We start from the raw sequence: 26,919 nt of genomic DNA, 5'->3' as shown, positions 1-26,919 counted from the left end.
CACCAACGTGAGGTTACACGTTTTATTACTTTGTGTCACAGCGCTCCTCCTTGTGCTCCTCTGAAGCCCTCTTGTGGGGGGTTTATGGTGGGTTTAGAGCCCGACTGGTATGTCTGCTACGTGACAGCTGTCGTAGCTTCTCTGTTTAAAGACAAAGGATTTGTGGGATGTGAATAATTAAGATGACAATCCAACATCGGAATTATAAACATTTGTAGTCAAGGTAGTGGTCAGACAGACCCTACATATGGATACATGAGCTAATATTGTCAGTCTCATTTATTTAGGACAAAAATAGCAGCAATATTCAAAGGAAATTATTCAAATGTAAAATATCAAATAATATGAAAGTCCCCCTCCACTTACAAATGTGTTTTATGTTTATGTCCCCTAAAATGTCTGACCTTGACTATATTGACTTGTAATTCTGCAAAGTTTGTCACTAGAGAGGTGTTTAACATTCCTCTTCTCAAGGAGGCGATGTCTGTGTACTTACCTTAAAACTGAAAAATCAAACATAAGCCAAGTAAGCTAGATTGGGTACATAACAAATTTGAAAGCCAATCTCTGTCTAAAGCCCTATTTCCATGAAAATACTATTACCAGTGGATCTCATGACATATTGGAATGAATCCCCCCATGTCCGTCTTTCATGTGGCGCATTCTCACGAGATAAGCAAAATCTGTATTTTACCCAAATTTACTGACCATATTCTCCATTATTCTATGACACACACGTCGTTTGTAACTCCACTCTACACAACACAGAAACACTACAAAGCGCCACTAGCATTGATTCACAGCATTACCCTCCTATTTTTCTTTAAATGTAGGTTTAACAAACAGAACCGATTCTGCCACACACTGTCACATATCATCCATCTCATCATCTTTCGAGATTTCACTCCTCTAATGGATGCAAGTTAACTCCTTCTGCAAACAGGTCTCCATGCTGTGTAGTGAGATGAACCTCCTGCACCCAAAACGCTGTCAAAACTGTAGTTAGCCTACAAGCTAGAAAGCTAACAAACAACATAAATAAAAAATAAAAGATGCCAAAGACGCTTACCATTCCAATACGGAACAGATGTCTCAACTGAGTCTAGGTCTGACTCAATCCCCCAGGAAAAGTGTCAGGCTTTAGAGACAATTTTAGCTAATTTTAAAGTGGCCAAATGTGTAATTACAGCTTCTGGGTCTGTCACACAATGTCATGGGACCATAAAGACTTTTCCATCGACTGATAATGTGAAAGAGACGTCATTAAATCAATGGATAATTTTTTTTGAGCATCACAACCTCTGCGAAATGACTAATTTCATTATCAGGATTTGATCCCTTCAGTCTGAAAACACAAAGAGCACCACCATTATATTGATTTTCTCCCCATTCAGCTCAGCGGAGGGCTAAACCACAGGTTAGCTGCTCAGGTGGCGTGAGTTAGCCCCTCGGCTACACTCAGCTGAGATAAGGCCCTGTGTCCACATAGCATTTTTCTTCAGCAGAAAAGCCATGGCAGAGCGCTGGGAAGTGCTTGATCCCAGAGCTTCATGAAAAAATGCTCCCAGCACATTTTTTTTAATGATGTACTCGCAGTACACAGTCAACATCAAGCTTTTACATACTCCGCAAGAACAGAGAAATTTGTTCTCTCTCACAGGGCTGCAAGAAGAGAATGACGTCATTTTTTTCTTGCAGCCCTGGTTTGGGAGTTCTTGCAGCTTGTTCTCCACACATCATCTGGGAACTTTTTTCTTGTGTGGTGTCCGAGAACTACTGTGTGATTGGTCAGAGATTTGAAGTAGGCGTTGTTAGTGCGGAAAAGCGAGTGTGACGTATGCGGCAGTGGGAGGGGCCTTTGCGGACTTCCCAGGAGTTCTGCACTCGAGTTTCTCGTTAAGTATGAAATGTCCTGGCCAGAAAGAACTTTGTTCTTGTTCCCACCACCTCGACAAAAAGAGCAAATTTTGCAACATCTAATGTCCACCAGCAGATCTAGCTAAAGGGTAGCAGTGATGTCATCGGCGGCTTTCTAAAAAGTTTAGAGATTTTCATCTTAAAGCGCTCAGAGCAAAGATGAAGCACTCTGAAAAAAGACGCCGGGTGTGGTGGTTTATCTCTAGGCAGCTGCATGCGGCCGCATACGCTCTCCGCTCATTTTTAAAAATTTCATCCCATTGAGATCAACAATCTCTTTTATAAGGGAGACCTGGCCAAGACAGCATCACACAAAAAAACACAGCCAAACAACCACACAATAAAAAACATAAAAGAAATACAGTAACAGGTAGAAATGTTAGAGCACCTCGGCACAGTGACAAGACCCAACCGACTCATTCATCCTTGTACTTGTGAGAGCTTTAAAACCAGGTAGAGAGACCGATTCACGATGGAATTTTTTGGGAACAATTCCAAAAAGACGCTGGCGCTGAGAAAAAAATAAAATGCTGTATGAACACAAGCCCGAAGTCTGTAGTGCGCTTGCTCTGTGGGCGCCACAATGCTGAAGATCCAGGAGATGTAATACCATAGAAAATTGAGCTTCTTTGGCTTCATGTGCCACTGAGCGCAGTTCATAGGAATGAACAGGAGCCCGCCTCTAAGGCTGTATCCAGGTCTCTTTTTACATCCATGGTCTGACTGAGGCTCAAACATGTATGTCAGAATCTCTCCAGTGTTTCCTCTGACACTGACACCAGCAATCTTGATGCACACTGCTGTTTCAACAGTCAACCTAGGGCGAGCAGCACTGGAGAAAGTGTAAAGCAAATCTTAACGTCAAAATTTCTCAATGAAGATCTGTGATGTGGGGAAATAATGCTAAACAAATATTAGTACTAGTGTAAGCACTTTAATACACTTTAAAACGTGTCTGGAGGGAAACTTCAAACATTGACTGGGTAAAGCCTGATTTATGGTCCTGCGTTAAATCAACGACGTCGCTATGTCGTAGGGTACGTGGCTATGCAGAAGGCTCGCCGTAGCCCCCGGCGTAGCCTGACGTGCACCTCCCCAAAAATGTAACTACATGTCGAGGCGACGCAGACCGAGAGGGCTGTGATTGGTTTGCTTGGTAGCAACGCATTTCCGGTTTCGTATTTTCAGATTGTGCCATCCCCGCCATCTTTAAACATCTTCTGTTGCGATGTAGATGTTGCACATATGTTGCAGTATTAAGGTCCATTTATGCTCAACGTTCAATACAGATATGGACGGAGCCATCTGTCCGTGCTCCGCGTTCATTTCTCTGTGACCGGAAAAGCCGGAAGCTCAACTGGAGACGACGATAACCATTCAGGAAAGGAATGCAGCCCCCTACCGCTTTGGCAGTGAATTGCACTGCGACGAAATGGAGTGACAGAGAAGTTCGAAGGGTTCACGACGGCGTCACGGCAACGACGTAGGTACGTTGTAGGTACGCCGCAGGACCATAAATCAGGCTTTACTCGATCAGCCCGTCCGTACTAACTGACAGGACTGGAGGAGAAACATTCCTTCAGCACAGTTGTGTTTATAGCAGTGAGAGATAATATTACTCCTCTCATATACTCCCCAGATGGATTTTCTGATTTAATAAGCATCTTTGCATTTTGAATCCCAAGGAAACACAGCTAATTAACCTTATTCCTTAAAGGGGCAAAACATCTCCCCCATCAATAAAATGACTTGCTTGCCTGTTCAACAATTAGTCACTGAAGAGAGATTACATTACTATGAAGCAGATAAGAAATTAGACTGTTGTAAGGAATGAACGTAAATGTGTAGCTGTAGGTATCTGTTTCATTAAACTGTACACTTGCAGGCATATATATATATATATATATATATACAAATTCAGGACAGAGTAAATTCTTATATCATGAGGAAAGGGGCTTAAGAAAATATAAGTTTGATTCCTGGCTTTTTTTTCTGAGCACAGGATGTGTATTTAGTTTGCTCTGGCTCCCTGATCTATGATATAAATTAAACAATTATTGAACCCAGAATTTTTACTGTATTTTCCTGTCTGAGACTTTAATTTTGGTGCGGTTCTATAGGTTACCTCATATCCCTTCTATAGATTAGTAATCAGCTCTGGTGCTCCTATCTGGCCTTTGGATCAGCTCGTGGTAAACAGATCCATGTGTCAGTGGACTGTTTGACTGACAGCCTGTCACTTTCTCTTTGTCATCATCGCTGTGTGCTCAGATAGGATCAGTAGGAGTTTGGCCGGACTGCTTTTGATCCAATGGGATAAGCCACGTTGCCTCTGATGTGCTCCTAAACTGTTGGCCAGTTGCAGCTCCGATAGCGAGCCATAAAGTGTAGCCAATGTAAGCTTTTGCTCTGCAGTGGAAAGTCGGTGTGCATCAGAAGTGAAAGGCTCGGAGTGAAAGATATCTGGTCTACCAGCAGCCAGGTCAAATCTGTGTTAGAGCAGGGCAGGACAGGACAGAGGCGGCAACACACACACCTCAACCATCTGTGAGGCAAGACATCGCAGCTTTCAACATGGCAGGATACACAATTTATTCTGGTTTTAAACCTGTATGGTACAGTATCAGTTTCACGTGTGAATGATGATGTCTCATGCACACTAATGGTTTTTGTTCCCCAGGTGAGCGTCCATACCAGTGCCCCTACTGTGACAAAGCGTTCAGCAAGAACGATGGCCTGAAGATGCACATCCGCACACACACTCGTGTAAGTCTCCCCCGTCTGTGCTCCTGTTGTAAAGGACTTTTATATTTAGGTATTTTTGTCTGTGTATGAATTATTTTGTATTCTCCATTGCTTCTTGGTGCACACACTAATTCATTCTTTATTTTACAGTATATTGTGTTAAGTACAATTGTATTTGTGACTCTTGGGCCTAGTCTGCATGTACATGGGTAATTTAGGTGATGATTTTTAGAGACTCTTGTGAAGCCAACAAGACAATTGCTGACACAAATCAACTACAGAAGACACCTTGAAAACAGTCAAATCCACGTCATTTAATAATACTAGTCCATACCCATTGGTAGCTTTGTCACCTTCTACCTATGCCAATCCTCAATGCCTATGTGCAGTTTCACATAGATTGACCACGTCAGTGAGTAGAAAAACGTGGGACAGACAGAATGACTGACTGACAGAATGACACACTGACAGTGATTATGTACAGCATACCATACCATGACTTAGTCATACCAAAAATTAGAAACCACACCAACATTGGTCCACAGGGGGAGCCACAGCGATCGGTCACATTTTATTCATTTTGAAGCATTTTTCTGTTGTTATAGCGCCACCCAGTTGCCAATTAGAGTTAAATTTCTCCAGTCACCTTGAGGCGTCCTGTTCTACATATCTACCAAGTTTAGTAAAAATCCATATGGCGGTTAGGCCTAGATAAGAAATGAGCTCTCTAGCGCCCCCATTTTGTTTGATGGGGTCAATAATGGAGGGGTCCCCTCAGATTATGTGTGGTCATATGCCTACAAAGTTGCGTGGTGATGGGTGAAACCCTTGAGATGTTATACACCTTTATGTGATGAGCCATGCCCTCCGCAATATTCATTTCCTTATAGAAGCTCAGTTTTAGTAAGTTTTCCAACTTTTGCCAAGAGGGAACTTTAGATATTGCTCCCTAGATTATGTTCACCCAGTTTCATGCAGATCGCTCAAACTTCCTAGGAAGAGATCCATTTGCAGTGTTTTTAAAAAAAATTCAAAATGGCGGAAAATCTATATAAGCGGAAGTTATGGGTTCTTGAGGCAAATTTGTTCGACATACGACATACGGGGCATGAGATATGCCCATTCAAAGTTTGCAGTTTCAGTCGGTTGCTATAGCGCCCCCCTTTGGCCAATTGATGTAATATTGCTTCATTCGTATCCTCCCATGACCCTCTGCCACTGTGCCAAATTTCACATGGATTGACCAACTCTCCTCTGCTGGCTAAGCACCTCCTCCTCATCCCAGGTGCACCTCATTAGGCAATGCAGCACACCTGCGTTGCCAACGAGGCAGACCTACAGGAGAGCGAACAGGGACAACAGCAAAGGGAACACATACAGCCATAACAACATGTAGACAGGAGGTGTTGGCTTGTGATGTCAGAGTGTGCGCTGTTATCTCCTTTCAGAGGCGTCTCAAATGAGACAACTTTTCCTGCAATGGCAAACATGGCCAAAAACAGTGCTGGATCTAACCTTGCTAACAGGGCTTTTCACATGTTGTCACTTAAATGTTCAGTTACTCATTCACTGTATTGAGGAAGAGAGGCGTTAGAAGCTGCTATGATGCACCATTGCAGCCAGGTAACCTTATGGTAATAGCTTTTTGCCAGGTTTTTCAATGACCAACATCTCCTTCTTTGCTTTATGGGCCAACACGGCTTTAGGGTTGGGGTTATATCACTGCTTTTTGGTTTGGCATGCTCTTGTGTTTTCACATTTTTATTTTTGAGACAGAAGAAGGATTAGTGCATCAAATTAAGCGCTCTCTAATCACAGATAAACAGTTTGATCAATCAGCCATTTGTGTCCATTAAACTGTGATTAATCAACAGTTTTTCACTATGTAGATTTTTTTCCTTTTTATTTTGTAACATGCTGTGGTGGTGTTAGTGTATATTTCCTGAAGGAAGTGAAGAAATTAAAGGTGTTGTTGTTGAGACAAAGCATCACCAAATGCACCATCGGCCTTCACTATCACATGTTACAGTAGGAAAACCACAGGTGTGAATAATAAAATGAAACGTGGCTGAATTTCATTTCGCTGCTTCAGTTTCAGGGTCCTGGTATTGTGCACGCTGGCTCGCTGTCACACTGTCATGACTTACCATGACACTTGAATAGAAATGGGCCATTGTTAATGTGATTAAGTTGCATTCACGTGCTCCGCGGATGGTCTCGTTTCACGAGTTGGGAAGTTGTTCTTCCGGCTTTGGTGTCCTCATGAACTTTTAGTTGTAATGTGGAAACAACTTGGGTGCTACAAAGAAGATGTGTCGTATTTTAAGCAGTGTAAGCTTTTATATTACAAAGTGATTTAGTCCCAGAGGCCTTTTTTGGGATATTTTTACTGCCTTTACTTTTAAGATGATATCACAGTCATTATAAAGGCTACATACACATGCTATATCTTGTTTTGTTTTGTTTTGTTTTGTTTTCAGGACAATCTGGGCTATCCAGATTTGATTCATTCATTGCATGTCCTTCTATGTGCCTGTTTTATATTAATTTTTATATCAATGGGGAAAAAAATCTGTGTTACTAATGTCTTACATTTTTACATGTATCTCACCGTAGCAGGTTAGAAGTAGACATATTCTGTCATATATGAAGAGGGGAGACTCTCTGGAATCTGGCAATATAAGAACCATGATGCTGGGACATTCTGTCACTTCACAGCTGTCCAAAACATGTGGTTTGTGCCAGGCGGACATGATTGCCAGTATTTTTTCATTATTCCAAGAAATTCCATTGACTCATTCACAAGTCAAAAATGTGTTTTATCTGAAAGAAACATGCAATATTTACATCTAACAAAACAGAAAATAGTAATGATATTATTCCTCATTATATGAAGTGATTGATAACAAGATCTGTATAATGGATTGTAAAGAAATTCGTCAGGTTTTTATTTTGTAGACATTTGATCTGTATTTATAGCAAGATAGCACAGCACAATGATGTGTGTGGTATCATCGGAAAGCTCTAGTCCTGCGCTTTCATGTGATATGCGTTGCATTTCTGTGCGACCCTGCATATATGAGTAATCCATCCAAGAGTAATGTGTGTGCAAAGCAGTATGAAAGCTTTGTTATACATAATTTAAGTGTAACTTTATAATTTTCCTTCCTTGTGAAAACACTGGACTAGCGACAAGTGCTTGGCCTTGTCGGAAAGCTGTGTTTCCGCTGTTTCACGTGATATGAGTAGTGTCTCGCTATGATAAAAGAAAATCCATAGAGAAGAACAGGTGTGAATTTGGACACACTTTGCGTCGTTTGGGCCCATAGGGTTAAACTGTGTGGACCTTGAGCTAACGACTAAGGAGAAGTCTGGACCCTGTGGCTGGACCAGTTGGGAACCACTGCTCTACTGGAGAGCAACTAGCAACAACTCATAACATATGACAACTTACATAAAAGCAAAACAAGTGACTGCAATAATTATAATTAAAGAGCCCCATGATAGTCTGATGACCTGTCCAGGGTGTACCCCACCTCTCGCCCAATGTCAGCTGGGATAGGCTTCATAAATGAGTTGATTAATAATAAAAAGTTTATTACCATCGACTGAACTTTTGGTTTCATCCGTCATGTTTCTGCATATATGACGTCAACTCGTGTATCAAAATTTATGCCAACTTTCTGAGCTGTTGTTTTGACCAGAGGGGGCGTTCACGTTAATTTTCCCAGTTGGGAACTAATTATTCCAATTATTCCAACACCACATCAGTTCTGGGTTAGTAACAACTGTGCTTTTCCTACAGTGACGAGTGAAACTGTCTGCTGGGAATAAGGCCTATTAACACCTAATTGTGCTGTTTAATACAGAATGAGTGCAGTGAATAGGTGTAGAGAGAAAAAAGGGATGCTAACACAGTGTCAGGTGTCCCACTGACTTTATCTTTCAGTCTGGAGCGCTTTGCTTCAGGGTTTCTGTTCAATAGTCGTCTGAATTTCGCAGCTGCAGTGGGCACAGAGAAATTCTCACATACCTCGCCTTGTGAGAAACGTCCTGTCTCCTCTGTGTCTAACAGTGTGACACTCCCTGCCCATTTAATCATGAGGTAATTCCCACATTTGCAGGTTCTTTCATGAATCATCTAGTGATGGCACAAAAGGCAAGAGAAAATTACATACACTTAGACTGCATTTGTTTAACTGCTGTCGAAACTGAGACCAGCTGACTCCACGGACGACTGTTAACAATGCAGAATATTCAGATGCAGATGTAGGAAACAGGGTTGTGATGGCCTGAACATGTAAATGTACAGTGAGCCAGGGCTCGGGGTGGAGAAAGGAAAAGGTAGGTTTCTTAATCGACATTGTGAGGTCATTTCCTGGGCTGGGATGGCGCTTTTTCCCCCGCGTCACTTCTCCCCATTGAAGTTCTCCACCAAAGCGACTACATCTGGTTGTGTGTTGTTGCCACTTTTGATAAATGCAACTTAAAATGTGTTTCATCATGTATTTCCATCATCAATTCATACAGCTATGACTGAGACAGTCGGAGCCTGTCAGCGCTGTTAATTTCAAAGATTTGTCCCCTCTTAATGCTGTCCAGAGCACAGCGCTCTGCCATTACACTGTGTTATAACGGACGTGTCCTGCCCAGGTTGACGTCCCGCAGTAGAAACAGGCAGGTATAATTTTCTACTGAGCTGCTGATTACACTGACTGATGTTTTGTTCCTAATGTTCCCGGCTCTGCCTTTGCTCACAGCGCTCTGAAATATAGGCGGAACAGTTACAAACAGCAGAGCCAGATGAAGTCACTGTCGAGCAAAACAAATGTCATTTGGCTGAAAGAGCTGCAGCTCGCTGTTAATGTACAGAGCGTTTGAGATGGATGCGTTTGGAGTTTGCGTGTTGATACCAAAAACCACATCGTGTGCAAACTGAAATGGAACACGTTTGATGCCGATATAAACCGCTGACATTTTGGATATGAAGATATTTTTTTGAAAATATTGTTTTGATCTCTGGTGATGACTGTATGTTATTACAAACACACATTCTATATAAAAGGTTCTGTCTTTTGTTCCTGCACATAAAGCTGTTTAATGTTTTGACTAGAAAACTTAAAAACTCTGAGCAGCCTCAAGGTTAAACTTTTATGCCTAAACCTTCCAACAGCAGACACACTACTGTAAAAAAAACCAAAACCCTTGTGTAATACATAGTTCAATACATAGCTCTGCAATAGGATAAGTGTTTTGTCGAGATATAGACCTTACAAACAGCTGAACGACAGCAGGTAAAGGAAGAGGCTTCACTGAGTGTGTTCACGTTCTTCTGCGTCTCTCTGACAAACTATTTCACCTCTGCATGGCTCAGCTTTTTTTTTTTTTTTTTTTTTTTTTGTTTGCACAAACCAACTTGCTAAACATGTTTTTTACTCCTGTTGATACAAGTTCTAATATGGTGTAATGTCAGTCCCAGCTTTCTGTGTCGCTCCGCTTCAACAAGCTCTGTTAAAAAGAGGAAACTCTGTTAAAAACTGCAAAAACATTTAAATCTTAAAGATAAACATGTCAAATGTAAGCTAATGTTCGCCCAGAACTTCTGATTGCACAGTAAAGGCCTATCTCTGCCTTCTGCAGTGGCTGACAAGGGCAAACACTCTACAACAGCCCAAAATATTTTCATTAGGAGAAAAGTGCTGCAGCTTGAGAAACATTGCCAATTCAAATATACATATGAATCCCCAAAGCAAATACATCGGCAAGCAAACACGCTACAAATGGGCCTTTTCCATTGTCACTCTTGGCCGCGCCGAGTAAAGCCTGCTGCACTGATTTGCGTTTCCATCTGTCAGTTTAGACGTGCAGTGCTGACCTTCTCCAGAGTAAAATGGTAAAAGGATCTGCATTTGTATAGTGCCTTTCTAGTCATCCGACCACTCAACGCGCTTTTTACACTACAAGTCACATTCACCCATTCACACACATTCATACACTGGTGGCCGAGGCTACCATACAAGGTGCCACCTGCTACTTTAAACACACACACACAGATGGAACAGCCATTGGGAGCAATTTGAGGTTCAGTATGTTGCTCAAGGATACTACAACATGCAGACTGGAAGAGCCGGGGATCGAACCGCTGAACTTATGATTTGTGGATGACCCGCTCTACCTCTGAGCCACAGCCACCACCGTAGGTCTAGAGTGTAACCCTAACCCTAGAGGTAGCGGTGATGTTTCGCCAAACCCCGACAACCCCGCTTATCCCCATGAAACGAGTGTGTGTGTTGTGAGACTCGTCTCACCTCTGTCTGCAGGAGACCAGAGTCTCTGTGTGTTCAGGTCTCAGTACGTCTGTAGCTTCTGCCTGAATCTCTGTGGTTTGGAGTTTAGTTTCTCTCCTGCGTCCTGTTTTTACTTTACATATCTGCTTTATGTTTCATGTTCACTATCAGCCGTGTTAGAAGTTATGTAAAGTTGCTGCTGAAAACTCAGCGTTTCCTTATTTTGCTGCTTCACAATAAAAGTTTTTACATAACAAATTAATATGGGACTTTTATTGTGAAGAATCTATTGGAAATGAAATGTGTTTATCACTGAATTAGCTGAACTTTATTAGCAACTTTTCCTTAATAAATACCAGTCTAATAATACGGTAGGGAGGAAGAGTAAAAGCAGAAACAGCCACAGTGAGATGTTGATGAAGAGCTGCAGACAATAGGCTCTTACTGCACCTCTGCAAAAAGCTCACCACCAACAGGTAAACTTCTTTTACCTGCCCTGTTGTGGAAAAAAACAAGCAGCAAAAATAACAGGGGATTTAAGCCGTAGATTGGCCCACCGCTTTAGCACTCAAGACAAGTCTTTATCAGTTTAAGGCACACCTTCAAGAAGGTAGTCCTGTTGTAGTGGAAATGCAAATCGCTGCCACCCTGAGCAGACGGCCCACACCAAACCAAGCCAAGCCAAACCAAGCCAAGCCATGCCAAGGCCTGCCCAAGACTGTCAAAAAGGGGTCAAAAAGTCAAAAACACACAATATATCAATGTTTAGAGAGTGAAATAAGTCATTTTGTGGGGGCTTCTCAGACCTAATGGCATCATGTGATGGACTCGGAAGTTGTAGTTACACTAGTGTAGTTTGGGCACTGTGTCAAAATGGCTTCAGAGTCTGGCCCACGTCCTGTGAACCTGCTCTACTTCATTTTACTTTGTGCTTCAAACAGACTCTTGTCTGGTTCCTCTCTTTCTCACTCAGGTCGTAAATCAAGCTGTTCCTCGTAGCGCTCCTTCTCGAGGCCAAGAGTTTCCATTGAGTTGACTGGATATGTAGCGTTTTTCTGTTGCATTTATTTTTGGGGTTTGTGTGTTTTCAACTTTGCACGCCGTCTTTGATGCTAACGTGTTTGTTTTGGCTTTCTGCAGCAAATTTCCGTTGTTGTACCTGTTTTGGATTTTTAATGTGTTTTTGAATTGGCATTGTTCATGACCACCACAACAGGTTTATTAAAATACATTTCTGTTGTGAAAGGAAGTGGCCTGGTATCACAAGTGTTTTTTATAAAATACAGAAACCTGTATTTCGTGTGGATTTTGTTGTTGATTTTTAACTTCACCCTGAAGCCTTACAGAGCACAATGACTTCCTGTTTGCATGCTGCTTTACAAATATCCACATATTTAACTTGACACATGAGCAAATAAACAAAACTCCATCTTTGCTCTTTGCTGAGAGTGGTCAGATTGAGAGAAAAGATCAGGTCAGAGGTCGCTGGGTGAACAGCTGCTGAAGAGTGAAGGTCACCAGGTACAGATGTTCGATGTTACCGGGGTCATAACGATGCATTCTGGGTACACCACATCGCCTAAGTCCATCCATGTGTTTCCTGACCTTTGAACTGTGACCTCTCGTAGGTTTTTTTTTCTTTGTCATACAAGAAGCATTCAGGCCTTATGGAAAAAGAAGTGATCCTCGTAAAGTGGAAATTTGAGTCACGCAGATCATCACAGAGTCTGTTTCCTTGAGGTCTCTCTCTCTCTCACACACACACACACACACACACACACTGCTTTATTTCCATCGCTCCTCTTTATTCAGTCACTTGCACGCAAACAGTTGCATACTTAAAGCCGCTCATGCACATGCGTACGCTCACACACAAGCAGCGAACCTGATCTTTACCTCCTTTTGTATCCTGTGTCACTGGGCACTCCTTGCCCCGCCCACATGATAGCGCCTTTCCCAGGACCCTTACTTCCTGCATTCACCCTGTTCCCATGACAACTAAGCTTTAAATGGGTAGAGCCTTTGCTATCAGCCAGGCTTGTCAAAAACAGCTTCCCAAAGAGTGACACTGGGAACCAGCTCCCGCTATCTCCACGCTTCTCCTCAAGTCTTTTAGGTGTCACCACCGTTTCCCCTCCGACTGCAGGACACACCCACTCTTCAAGGCCGTCCACCCCGCTGAACACTTGCACCCGACACACACACATACTTGGAGTTTTTTTTGTGAAAAACACACCCACGGTGAGATATCTGCTTTGACTGACACTGAGACAGGCCTCCGAAAGGCGCAGAGGAAATGTTCTTTGGTAAACTGATGAGGTGTGGAGACAGAGGAGTGATATTCTACAGCCCCAGAGTGCCAGTGCTCTGATACATGTTCAAAGGGATCTTCTGTGCCGTGTTTTCCTTACTCTTTTGAGGATTCCATGTGTTTTTGATGGCCCCTGCGCCGGCCATTTCCTCCCTACTGCAGGGGCTGTACAACCTTTCATATCATATCTTCATAAACTGACAGGGAGAACACCGGGGTGTGAAGTGAGAGGGTATCAGTGTGTGATTGTGTGTGTTACTGGGATATTTCCACATCTTGTGTTTTCCACTGTGCATGTCCTCTGTGTGTGTGTGTGTGTCTGTGTGTGTGTGTGTGTCTGTGTGTGTGTGTGTGTGTACATGTGTGTGTCATTACCCTGCTGTACGCCATAATGGACACAAATCCTCCAGGTTTTGTCCATATGTGACCAAACTGAGTATAGTTTTATGTATTATTCTGCTGTACACTGACAGATCAAGTGCCCTCTTTAAGTTTGGCGTGTATCTGTATGTTTTTGCAGGAGAAGCCGTATAAATGCAGCGAGTGCAACAAAGCCTTCAGCCAGAAAAGAGGACTGGACGAGCACATGAGGACCCACACAGGAGAGAAACCTTTCCAATGTGATGTGAGTATCCAGCCGCCTTTGCTTTACCTCCAAACCAGTCTTCCCTCCATTCTTGCATGTGTTTGTCTGTGTGTGTGTGTGTGTATATGTGATGGCATCAGGCCAGATGTGGGGAAGAGTCGGGGGGCTCAGTAAGAGGCAGATAGTGATCTTGCTTCTCTGGAGGGGCCGAGTGGGCTGATCTCACGTAAACACATTGAGAGGATCAGAGGGAGAAATTACCCTCTGCTTATAATACTGTTGGAGTAATAATTATTCTCAGAGACTAGGGAGGGAACATGTGACAGAAGACATTGTCCATGTTGGAAACAACTTTCTAAATGCTTTATCACCATCTCTGAAAATTGGAAACGTAAGGCAAATTCCTGCTCTTCATGTAGAAAGCCACAACTTTGTCTTAGGGAATCTTTTGAATTCAAAATCCTATTAAGTCCTGTCTACCTCTCAAAACATTTCAATGTGATGGATAAATGTGAAGCCCAAGGGTTCTGGGACCTTGACACCTTTCAAACAGAATTAAAGTGATGGGTTTTTAGTATTATTCTAGACCGCAGGTTTTTAAACCAATGCTGTGTGAGGTGAAAGTGGCAGGTGCATGCCTTTGTTCTAAAAACAACAGGAAGTCAAAGTAGTTTGGCTCATTCATCAACACGGTCGATTAAAGTGTCATGACCTGGTCAAATCTAGTCACACAGACATGATGAACATTAGTTTAACGTCAGTGTGACAGACACTTTTAGAGGGTTATTGACTGTATTCAGTTGGTGATTTGTTAATTTTTAAGAGGGGTACGGACTCTAGCATCCTGGTCTCACTCTGAAGTCGTCAAATACCGGCTCTTGGGGCGTGACTTTAGACAAAAAAAGCCATTCTTTCGCATCAGCATAATATGTGGCCAGTCACTGTTGATGTGGAGCAGAGCCTGGTGGCATCAGGGGGAAACGCGGTGGGACAACAATGCATGTCAAGGGGGCAAAAGTCAGACTAGGGTGAGCAGGACAGATGGTGGATGGGTCCAACAACCACTGACACCCAGGAGGTCGGTGTTTGCTTCCCTTATGATTGTGAAGCCAAGCCCTGTTCTTTTTTCCCGAACCCTACCATGTGCCTTGTTGTATAAACCCAACCAACGCGAGTTGTCCAAATGTAACCTTGTGCGTTTGTTGTTGAAGGAAAAAAAAACGTTAATTGACAGGGGGGCTGGAGCCTTTCCCAGCTGACATTGGGCGAGAGGCAGGGTTCACCCTGGACAGGTCACCAGACTATCACAGGGCTGAGACATAGAGACAGACAACCATTCACACTCACAGTTACACCTACGGACAATTTAGAGTCACCAATTAACCTGCATGTCTTTGGACTGTGGGAGGAAGCTGGAGCACCTGGAGAAAACCCACGCTGACACGGGGAGAGCATGCAAACTCCACACAAAGGGGCTTTCCCACACTGGTTTGAACCAGGAACCCTCTTGCTGGCGACAATGCTAACCGCTGCACCACCGTGCCACCCTGTTGTACCAATATAATGAGTGTATTTTGCAAAAAGAGTTTATATGCAAGCTGTACATTTCCTGAGAAAGCGGAAGTGTTCTTGAAAAGTCATACGTCATATGTCAACGTGGAAAGTCCACGACCAAATGTCGGTTTGTGACGAGATGTTGACTCTGGGTCTGGACCCAGGGGGATGGAGAGAGACAGCAGGTTAACAAGGGTGGTGCATTTTGTTCACTTTGCTAAGAAGAGGGATGGCGCCCCCCTCAAATACCCTACAGACCTTACTCCATCATGAACCAATGTCCATGAAAGCTGCTTCGAAATCACAGCAATAAAGACAATCCTTACAATTAAGAGCTTGCCAGAGAATCATCACAATTTCAAGTTTTCTTCAGTGCCAAAATAATCAAGTGATAGTTGTGTGCACGTCCATGGGCACATTGCAAACAGGAACTGAAAAAAGGTAATTCAGTATACTTATATGCCAAAATGTAAACAAATACTAAAGTAAAGGGAGCTCATGTAGACAACTGCGTCCAAATCCAAAGCACATGCTGCATGATTATCCCCCAAAGTAGAAGCAGGACAAAGAATAATACTAATACACAAATCCATTGATATGAAAGTTTTTGTGGTGCACGTTCAGTATGAATTGACATTGCTGTGGCTCAGATCAGACAAAAAACTGAAGCAATTTTAAAATAGGGTGGACGCAGTTGTCTCAATTTTGTCTGACGAGGGGGCCGCAGTGTCGGACTGAAAACCTTTCTTCTAGACAGCTCAGTCATGGCCAATAGATCATAACTCTGGAATCCAAATATCTCTTAATTCTTTGAAGAACATCAAAAAACAATCGTGTCTAATCCATCACCCAACTCTGAATTCCCAGATTCTCGTTTGAGCTTTAACACCCTAATAAGCCTAAATCCGTGGCATCGCCTCAAGTTCCAGACCAGAAAATGGGCACGGAGTTGTTGTTTGAGACCACAGAATCAGTATCCTATTCATTGCCAGTGAAGCATCAGCAGAAAGTGTCTCTAACATTCATCTGGCTTCTTTTTCCCAGCTGCGGAAGAGACATTCTCATGTAAATAATTCTACGCTAAACTATTAAAGATAATAGAAATAACATGTGGATTTTATTTTGGGGTGGATTTTGAGTCAGACAAAAAGGATTGCACAGTTCCAGGAACATTTTCCAGACAAGCTAGAGGGGCTCTATAAGCAGTGTCTGTCATAACAGCATTAAAAATGTTGTAGAAGCATCCAGTAACATCTGGGTTACGATGAGACGAGGAGGCCCCGCTCTCATCAGCTCCTGTCGCTGGTTCACTTCATAAAATTCTTAATATTTTACTGACACTGGATCAGATTTGAAGATTATTTGAAATATATTGGGACAGTAAAGTGAGAACAGGACAGCAAATAAATATGAAGTTAGGTGAAAATGTATCATGTGACTGTAGACTTATAAACAGAACCAGTGTGGACCATACATCAGCTGGAAAACAGAAATTTGTGGACTGACTGCGTAATAATATCACGGGAATCTTTTTACTTTTGACCATTATTGTGTCCAAACACGGGCTGGGCTACATGGCTTATAGATAATATTGCAATATTTTTAGGCTATATCACTATACATGATTTATATCTTGATATTTTGAAATCTCCTCCAATTTACAGTAGAAGACTAAAATAGTGAAGTACTGTTATAACATAGTATTGTTAGAATAAAGTTGAACAAAGAACTAATATATTAAAATCAAATAAGTACTGTTATAAAAAAAAGTAAAATAATGTTAAAGTAAAGATACACAAAGCACTGCAATAATAAAGTTATATAAAGTACTGTTATAATTAATTTTAAGATAGTGTTATAATAAATGTAAACAAAGTACTGATATAATAAAATTAAATAAGAACTATTATGATAAAGTTCAGCAAAGTGCTGTTGAAATAAAGTTAAATAAAATACTGGTATAATAAAGTTAAACAAAGTACTGTTATGATAAAGTTAAGTGAGTACTGCTATAATAAAGTTTAACAAAATAATGTTATAATAAATTTTAACAAAGTACTGTTATGATAAAGTTAAATGAGTTCTGTTGTAATAAAGTTTAACAAAGTACTGTTATAAAGTTAAATAAGTACTGCTATAATAAAATTTAACAAAATAGTGTTATAATAAAGTTTAACAAAGTATTGTTTAAAAAATTTAAACAAAGTACTGTTGTAATAAATTTAAGCAAAGTACTTGTATAGTGTTAAAATAAAGTTAAGCAAAGTGCTGTTGTAATAAAGTTAAATAAAGTACTGTTGTAATAAAGTAAAGCAAAGTACTGTTGTAATTAAGTTAAACAAAGTACTCCTGTAATAAAGTTAAACAAAGTACTGGTATAATAAAGTTGAATAAAGTATTGTTGATATTAAAATAAACCACTGGGGTTTTTATTCTGATGTACCTGTCTCATCTCTGGCAAGAAGAGTTGATGTGTTTACTTTGAACATAAAGCTTCCAGTCAACAGTTAGCCGTTAGCAGGAAGTGAAACCATAAGAGTGATGCCATTAACAGTGAGGATTTATTCACTGTGAATGGGAAACAAACTAACAGACCTCCAGTTCATAAATTAAGAGTATTTGCATGTCGCACTGGTGCTCCATGGTTGCAAAACGTGACTAAATGCTCACGGTCTGGAGCCCTTCAGGTACAACACACCTTGCCTGCTCACACAGTATCGCCACGTGTGTGTGACGTGTCATGTTTATGCCAGTGGCTTTAAAAAAAGTGACATGACAGTTAAACTCAATGTTTGCAACATAGTCATTTTATATATCCAATATGGAATAAGCTGTGAAACATTGAGTACAATCAGTATATTGCTCGGCATCACTTCAAACCAGAACTGATTTCTTTCATATCTCACAGGCCACAGATGTAAAGTGTCTCAGATTTTCTGAATGTAATTCATTGCCCTGAAGTTCTTCACAGATGGAGTGAGGAGGACACATGCTGTGATTCTTGAAGCAGTACGTTAAACTGCAGCTGAACAGCAGCCAGCGGCGGATTATAATGATTGATAGAGGACGATGGAGTCATTTGTACAGTGTAAAATGGCTCATTTGTGATGGATGTTAAGTTGCATGCATTCCCTCTCGCTACTGGTGAAAAAAAAAAAGCAATATCTGTCGCCAAGGTCCGTCGCGTCTGATTTACAAATCATTCTGTGTGTCTCCGGCTGTGCCTGTGATAAGCCTGAACTCTGCAGTGAGCAGAGGAATGTGGTAAACAAGTTAAAACTTAAAGTGTGTTTATTTTGCTTACTTTGATTATTCCTATTTAAATCCTGTGTGTTTTCTAGGTGTGTGACCTGTCATTCAGCTTGAAGAAGATGCTCAGCAGGCACAAGCTTACACACAACCCGAACCGGCCCATGGCAGAGTGCCAGCTGTGCCATAAGAAGTTCACCAGGAACGACTACCTCAAAGTACATATGGAGAATGTCCACGGGGAGACGGAGAGCTAGAGCCAATTAGGAACCACTGGCTGAGAATGATATCTGATTCCTCGGATAAAGTTCAGTCCCATGCTTCATGCAACCAGTATGGCCTACACATACTATACACAGATGGATAGATAGCAGAAATGTTGTTATTAAAGATACATACATGTAGAATATGGAAAACATTTGGTATTTCGAAATTGAAACATAGGCTGTACATTTCTAATTTTTTTGTCATCCTGTTCACATATTGTTTTGGATATTCCCAGATATGTTTGAGCTGCCTCCAGAGCCGATGTGTCTGTCTCTCCGACTTCTAACCAGTGTTACTGTTCATACTGTCACAGCCTGACCTCTTCCACCGTAGCATTTACTGACCAACTGTCTGAACACATTACTGTACACCCATGGCCAGTCGCCATGTGCCAAAAATCACCTGTGAGCACACTTTGTGTAGTTTTACCTGTACGCTTCCTACATGTTTACACCTGTTTGTTGGCGCCCAAACATGTTTAATATTTAGACTCTGTTGCGCCCTCAAGCACACTTCAGAACCATGTTGCTCCATTTATTATTTCAAAATAAAAGTATTAAAACAGGATGGCTGAGCAGGAGACGGAGAGAGAGTGGAGCGCTAAAAGCACGAATCCTAACCAGCTACAAAATCTGAAACAGCTCACAAGTTAAATATTTTATTTACAGAGTAGCCAGAGAGTATAAACATACTGTCGTCAGTCTTTCATGCTCCTTTTTCTTACCGCTCTACAAGGGCTCTCATTTTTATAAAAGTTATGAACGGTTCCAAGAAAAGTTGCACGGGAAAGTTTCATGTTTTGTCGTACTAATGGATGCTTGATTCAAACTGTTTTCAGGTACTGTATAATCTGGTAGACGACTTTATAACTGTTGGACCTGCAGGGAAAGTTCAGATTTTTAGAAGTGGGGTTGTATGATGTACTTACCTATAGTCATTGTGTTACATACAGGAGATGTCAGTCAACATGCTGCCAGTTTAGAGAAGCAGGCTGGAGTGAGGAGGGAGCAGCAACAAAAAAGTATTAAGGGTGCTGTCACACCTGCCCTGTTTGGTTCGGTTCAATCGTATCTAAGTTTGCTTGGGCAGGTGTGAACACAGAAGTCGCACTCAGGTGTGCACCAAAACAACCGGATCGAGACCTTCTTGAAGAGGTGGTCCTTGTACAGTAACAAACGAACTCTGGTGCAGTTCATTTGGTAATACACTTACTGTGGAAATGTACCACATACAACCCTACTTCAAAAAATGCGGATCATCCCTTTAACTTAAGATGAAAGACTTTCTTGCCTTTAGGTGCTGAAACTGTGTTACTGTTTCTGCGTCCCAGATTGTATTAGGGACAAAGATAATCCAAAGTACTGTTTGTGTTGACTTTCATTTATTGTTTCCTATGAATGGCCCAGGGTCATCGTGCCTTACAGTATGTTTTAAGTTGTAATCGTTGGTCAATACAGTATTTCATGTATTCCACCAGAGGTGCGACTCTGTCCTGTTTCATGTCCAGACCCATTTGCTTCCTCGTTTACTGCCCCTGTGATTAATGCACACTTTCCAGCTGTTTATTCTGCATCTGTAGACTGTGAATTGTCACTTCACACTTTTGTATTTTGAAATGTATAAAACCTCATCACCTACCAAACATCCATTTCCTCCGCCCGTTCTAATTATGTGTTTGCGAACTGTTGACATTGGGGGGGGGGTGCAAGGAAACGCTTTGAGAGTTGATTAAAAGTGTTCTCATTGTTAATCTAACCCCTATTCTTGGGTTGGCAGTCTGCTGGGAGTGAGGGCTAATTAAAGCTTTTTTTTTTTCTGAGGCCACAGTCACCACTTGCCTGATCTGTAAAGCCACACTGTAAAGAGCGCCTCTGATGGTTTCTCTCTGTGGACGCGGGGACGCTTTCTCACGTCCGTCCCCTGCAGAGGCTCTCTGGTATCTCTGGATTCGACTGTGAGAATCCCACGAGCGGCGGAGTGAAGTGGGAGAGCTGCGAGTCCTTCTCATCATCGCTCTGTGAAGTCTGTGAAACGGGGCTGCTGTTCAAACTCAATAAATCTTGCCATGTGTGGTTTTGGCTTCCTAAAAAACACATAACTCCTCCAGTGTGTCTATCTTCACCTCTTTGAGTGCGTGCTGTTTGTTTAACAATTAACTAATTACTGGTGTTAGATTACGTTTCAGCTCTGTTGCATAAAACTTCAAGACTGCTCGATGTCTCTGCTCCCATCGGCCTCTGTCAGGCTTCCAGAGGAGCGTGGTTGGCGCCGACTCTCAGATCACATGCGGCCGGGTTAACCTGCTCTCCCTCTGGAGTTTGGTTCACCGCGTGGCCATGCAGGGCGTGGCCCGAGTCACCCTGCCTCACTGAGGCCCTCGCTGCCCGCTGAGCTTGTGCTGCCCGCCGCCCGCTTGTTAGTGGTGAGCCCTCCAGGCCATACTGACGCACTCTCAAATACAGTAGCATTTATACTGCATCTTGTAAACAGTAGTAGTAGTAGGGATTTCCATCAGTGGAATATCATTGTCTGCCGCATGACTTGTCGGTCCGAATCGGGCTGACAGGTCAGACTGAGTGTTGAGATATCTCTGCTCTTGATTATCTCTCTGCTCTCTGTAACGATGCGTCTCGCCTGTCACCGTCTGTGTCTCTGGATTTTTATTTTCGTATCACAACCTTTGATTTGCTCTTGGGACTTTCCCAGTGACCCAGTGATCTTGTCCTCCACTTCAGTCATTTCTTTTCCCCCCGCGTGCATCCCTGCCTGCATGTGTCTCTCCCTTCCTGCTGGGTGTATCATGCCAAAAGCTCCCAGTCAATGTGTTTCTAATTACATGTTTTTACTGGAAGCCCCAGTTTCCTGTGTTGCCTCCCCATTTGTGAGTGTGGCCAGACTGGGCCCCGACCAGCATCCACAGAGCCGAACGCCAGCCCCGCCCCACTGCGCAGGAGTATCATTACCACGCCGGGCCGGGTTTATGGCAAACCGCTGTCACGTTAGGAATGACACGGACACGCTTGTCTGACCTCTGTGTTTGGCCGGTGTTGCCGTAGCAACAGGTAGCCTTTCCCCTCCGCTTCCCTTCACCAGAGCAAAGTGGAATGTGTGTGCCCGGCGAAGAGTGCCATGTCGGAGAATTTTAAAACGAGTGGGCAGGGTGTGTTTGGGTATTCTGGGTCACCCTTTTCAGCAGTGATGGATGTTCCTTTAAAGCCACATTTCCATGGAGACAGACTGCGGCACTTGGGTACCTAAAAAGCCTTGACACTGAAAACCAGCAAAAGGTCAAATGCTTGACACAAGGCCATAGGGCTTGAGCCGAGAGACTTGCCCGTCCGAGGAAAACACACACACATATACACACACACGCCATTCGCACGATATTGCTGTCCTGCTCGCTGATTTACAAGATGGTTCTAATTTAATCTCCAGACTCCACTCCAGGCAAGTACCAGGTCAGGTAGACAGGGATTATTTCATTAGGAGGAAATTGGGAGAGGAACTATCATTAAACTACACATGGCTACTCCCCACCCCCGACCTACACAGCCCAAACCTTCATTTATACACAATCATTTCAGACAGATGACACAAAATACAAGCATTGTGCAAGTAGTTTTTTTTAAAGAGCAGACAAAAGCAAGTAAAGCATCTAAAGAGCCGATATGAGCCTCAGGGGTCAGCCCGTTCTCACTCCCAAACTGCAACTTCGTCAGTGTTGTCGGCACCAGTCACTGAGGCACCTCAGAGAAAGCAGTGGATGGATCGAACAAACTCCAGACTCTCACCTGGGAACCTGCTGTTTGTTTCCTGTGTGAATTTTAAGCTAAACCATAATGTTTTTTCTAAACATAACCATGTGCTCTTGTTGCCTAAACTTAAGAAAAAGAACTCAGAATCAAGTTTTTTTCCTACGTTGTAAGTTTATTTTGAAACAGACTTTATGCACGTAACGATCAGACACTGTACATGTCCTGCGAAAACAAAAGTGTATTTTGAAAAGAGCCTGAACATCCAAAACAGACGCAGGAGGATACGTAGAGCGTCATATCTAGACGTGTAGTTCCACTGACAAAGTGGCGGTATTTGATGAGTTGCTACTTTTACTGAACGATCTGAACCTCTTCCTCCTCTGAGTTAGCTTAAAATCATGTGTGGACAGCCTCTAATTGAACTTCATTTCTCACCTTAAGAGCTGATCTCCACAGCTATGACTCACAGGTGATATCTTTTTTGCTGTTGTCTTTATAATGATGTGATTGTGGGTCGATTAGCTCGGGATATTTCTTGACCTCAACACAAGCCTCTCCTTGTCTATTCTTTGTCACACACGAGACACAGCAACAGCATCAGAGTTCTCTTTATACGTCTTTGGTGAGGTGGGGAGTCAAGCTGCCACAGGAGCAGAGAAGAAGAGGAGCTGGTACAAGCAGAGAGCCAACGGGGGGCGGGGGAGCTGGAAATAAGACAGTGGCGTAAAGTGCCACAGAGTGTCCAGGAGCACAGACAGCCCTTTCTGACAGGGAACTGGAAGGTGGAACTGATGTATGCTCTCCTCAAAGCCAAACTCCATGGACGAAAAACAGCAGTTTTACCTCACTGAACACAGCAGATGTCCGTCGAACGCTGCCTCAATAAAATGGTTTGTCTTATGATGTGACTTTCGGGAAATGTGAGCTAGCCCTTTAAAACACTGAGGTCACACATTGACATAAACTAACGAACTGAAAGTGGCAGTGGTAGACCAGCAGCTCCCGTTTTCAGCAAGGTAAAATTATCGTTTTTGTCAATGGAGTCTGGCTTTGAAAAGAGTGTAAGTAAGTCTCACTTTCCATTCAGAAAGGGCTGTGTCATTGGAAAATTGTGAGTTTTTTGAACAAATGTTTTCATATTGTTGTTAATCACGGACCCCTATGACTTCAATTCATCAATACTTATCTATCTATACTCCCTTTTTGGATTCTTGGGTCACCATGAAGGTATGTGACACAGGGTGAGTTACTGACAGTCATTTTGGGGGTGAGATATTCCTTTAATGCTGTTTTAAGTAACTATCATGCCTCAAACTAAACCTTGTTTCACCTCTAGTAAAAAGAAAAGGGAACATGTCTTGTCAAATGTTTTTCCCCCTGTGGAAAGACCCCGCAAAATCAAAATAGACGTCCATTGATGGGGAAACAGCGTGCCCCAATTGTTTATGTTTTAAGTGCCTGCAGGAAATGGAACCACATTTGAAGAGCTGGAGCACAATGGTGCCTTGGACGCAAACTCGTGAGAAAGACGAGAACTCGACAATATACAGAGGCTAAAAAGCCTGCCAGGAAACGCTCCAGGAGAATGACGGAGGATTGTCTTTTTTTCCCCCGGTTTTGTCCTCTTTGGGAGGTTAAACCCTCGGAGAATGGCTCGGCACATGCCAAGCAGAGCTGCTAATTCCAATAAACAAGAATGTTGACTCTTTCTAACTGTGAAGAAATGTGGGAGATGAAAGGCCCCGCGGTGAGTTACAGGACAGAGAGGCTCATTCTGAGAGGCTGAGACATCAGTCAGTGTGTCGGTCCACCTCTGGAGCTTTAGTGTTGGTCACTTCTGTCAGCACCTTGTTGCTGGGTGCCATCACTCCTCAGCCTCATTAGGAACTACAGTGCTGTCCTCACTTCGTGCTCGCTGAGCTGACGTCTCGTGTCTCTTTCTGTGGTCCATGCATTGTAGCAACAGATACAAAAGTCAGACAAGGTGGGTCTTATACAAAGCTGCTGTCTCTGACTCCATGTGTTACATTAACGTACATCTTGGACTGTTATGTGTGCAAAACTGTTCAGCTCTCTCATTCTAAAATACTTATATAGTTCAGATTTGTCATAGTCATGGGCAGATTATGAGACAATGGGCCCCTGGGCACAGATATGCAAAGGGCCCCACCACCTCTCCTACACAGAAGCACAACACAGACTTTGTGGTGATTGTCGGTCTCTTTGTAGTCATTATAAGTTGGGGTTTTTTTGTGTCTCCTTGTGGTTGTTTTATGTCATTTTGTAAATGTTTGGGTCTCTTTGGGGCAATTATATTTTTTTTTGACCATTTGTGTTGCTTTGCAATAATTTTCTGTCTCTTTGTAGTTTTGTGTCTCTTTGGCATAATTTGATATCTCTTTGTAGTCGTTTTGTTTCTCCTTTCATTGCTTTTTGTCTCTTTGAGATAGTTTTATGTCTTTTTGTATTTTGTTTCTTGTGTTTTTGTGTCTCTGGAGTAATTTGATGTCTTTTGTAATTGTTTGATGTCTCTTTGTAGTCATCTTGTTCCTCCTCGTGGCTGTTTTGTGTCTCTTTGAGGTAATTTGATGTCTTATAGCCATTTTGTGTCTCTTCGTGGTCATGTTGTTTCTCCTTGTGGTTGTTTTGAGTCTCTTTGAGGTGATTTGGTATCTTTCGTAGTTGTTTTGTGTCTCTTTGTGGTCATTTTGTTTCCTTTTTGTGGTTCTTTTGTGGGTCTTTGAGGTAATTTGAAGTCTTTAGTCGTTTTGTGTCTCTTTGTGGTCATTTTGTTTTTCTCTTGTGGTTGTTTTGTGTCTCTTTCAGGTAATTTGATGGTTTTTGTAGTTGTGTATTTTTGTAGTCATTTTGTTTCTTCTTGTGTTTTTGTGTCTCTGAGGTAATTTGATGTCTTTTATAATAGTTTTGTGTCTCTTCGTGGTCATTTTGTTTTGTCTCGTGGCTGTTTTATGTCTCTTTGAGGTAATTTGATGTCTTTTGTAGTCGTTTTCTGTTTCTCTGTGGTCCTTTTGTTTCCGTTTGTGGTTCTATCTTGTCTCTGAGGTAATTTAAAGTCTTTTGTAATAGTTTTGTGTCTCTTTGTGGTGATTTTGTTTCTCCTTGTGGTTGTTTTTAGTCTCTATAAGGTAATTTGATGTCTTTTGTAGGTGTTTTGTTTCTCTTTGTGGTGATTTTGTTTGTCCTGGTTGTTTTGTGTATTTTTGGTGGTAATTTGATGACTTTTGTAATCGTTTTGTGTCTCCTTGTAGTCATTTTGTTTCTTCTTCTTCTTGTTTTGTGTCTTTTTGAGGTAATTTGTTTTTTCTTTTGGTTGTGTTTTGTCTACGGGATAATTGGAGGTCTTCTGTAGTCGTTTTGTGTCTCTTTGCAGTTACTTTGCATCTCTTTGTGTTCATTTTGAAGCTCTTATTGTAATTTGAACTAAGGCCAGTGGGCCACCTGACACTTTGGGACCCTGGGCCTGTGCCTGGTGTTCCCGTTCATTAATGTCATTAGTATCTAATTCATATTTTTATTGTATTTTTTCTGTTTTCCATTCATGTTCTTAACGTTTGCAGAACTCTGCCTTTATTTTTATTTGGTCTTAAATTGTTTATTGTTTTCACCAAACACCAAGGCAACTTCCTACTTGGCAATGAACTTGATCCTGATTCTGATTCTGACAACAGCAGCCTGAAGGGACAAAAGAAACAACGCTGATGTTGTGCTCAAGTTCAGCTGTCGAAGCAGAAATTCAACTTGGCAGAAAACATACAACAAAACGGCAAATCCAATAAGATTTTGACCTATGCCAAGGTTCATTGTGAGCCACAAAGGGGAAAATGTTTATGATGAGCTGCCAGGAACCAAATTCAACCCATTCTTTTTATTAGTCTGTGAATATTTGAAAACGCTGTGCAAAAGGCTGCCTCTCCTGCAACCAGACTTTCTGCTTCTTAACTTCCCAAAGAGTGCTGCTCAGGGATTTATTGTTAGGTGATTAGTGATGACAGAGAAGACTCAACTGGTCTAGCCAAAACATTTGTGCAAATGTGATGATAGACGTGCCATAATTCCCGTCTTTTCTCTTTGGTCACACTGCTGCTCATCCTCCCCCTCCTCCCTGTGCTGTTATTGTGTCAGCCCACATAATCTTGGCGTTTTGCGAGACCTGTGTTACACACTCGGCCCAACACAAATAACACCAAGCTCCTGCTGAGCTGCAGAAGCAGGGGTAATGGCTGCATG

The 26,919-nt window shown here is 42.2% G+C and overlaps 1 protein-coding gene across 1 annotated transcript in view; it reads left to right on the top strand.

Moving 5' to 3' along the window:
* Positions 1 to 20,967, top strand: part of prdm5 (PR domain containing 5) — a 55,484-nt gene extending 34,517 nt beyond the window's left edge. Inside the window, exons 14-16 of the mRNA XM_049588820.1 lie at positions 4,598 to 4,683; positions 13,781 to 13,885; positions 18,742 to 20,967. Coding sequence (XP_049444777.1) covers positions 4,598 to 4,683; positions 13,781 to 13,885; positions 18,742 to 18,906 — 356 coding nt within the window. The 3' untranslated portion in view covers positions 18,907 to 20,967. The remainder of the gene's footprint in view (positions 1 to 4,597; positions 4,684 to 13,780; positions 13,886 to 18,741) is intronic.
* Positions 20,968 to 26,919: the final 5,952 nt, after the last annotated feature.

This window comes from Epinephelus fuscoguttatus, linkage group LG10 (genome assembly GCF_011397635.1).
Source record: "Epinephelus fuscoguttatus linkage group LG10, E.fuscoguttatus.final_Chr_v1".
NCBI lineage: Eukaryota > Metazoa > Chordata > Actinopteri > Perciformes > Serranidae > Epinephelus > Epinephelus fuscoguttatus.
This window is presented reverse-complemented; position numbering and strand designations above follow the sequence as displayed.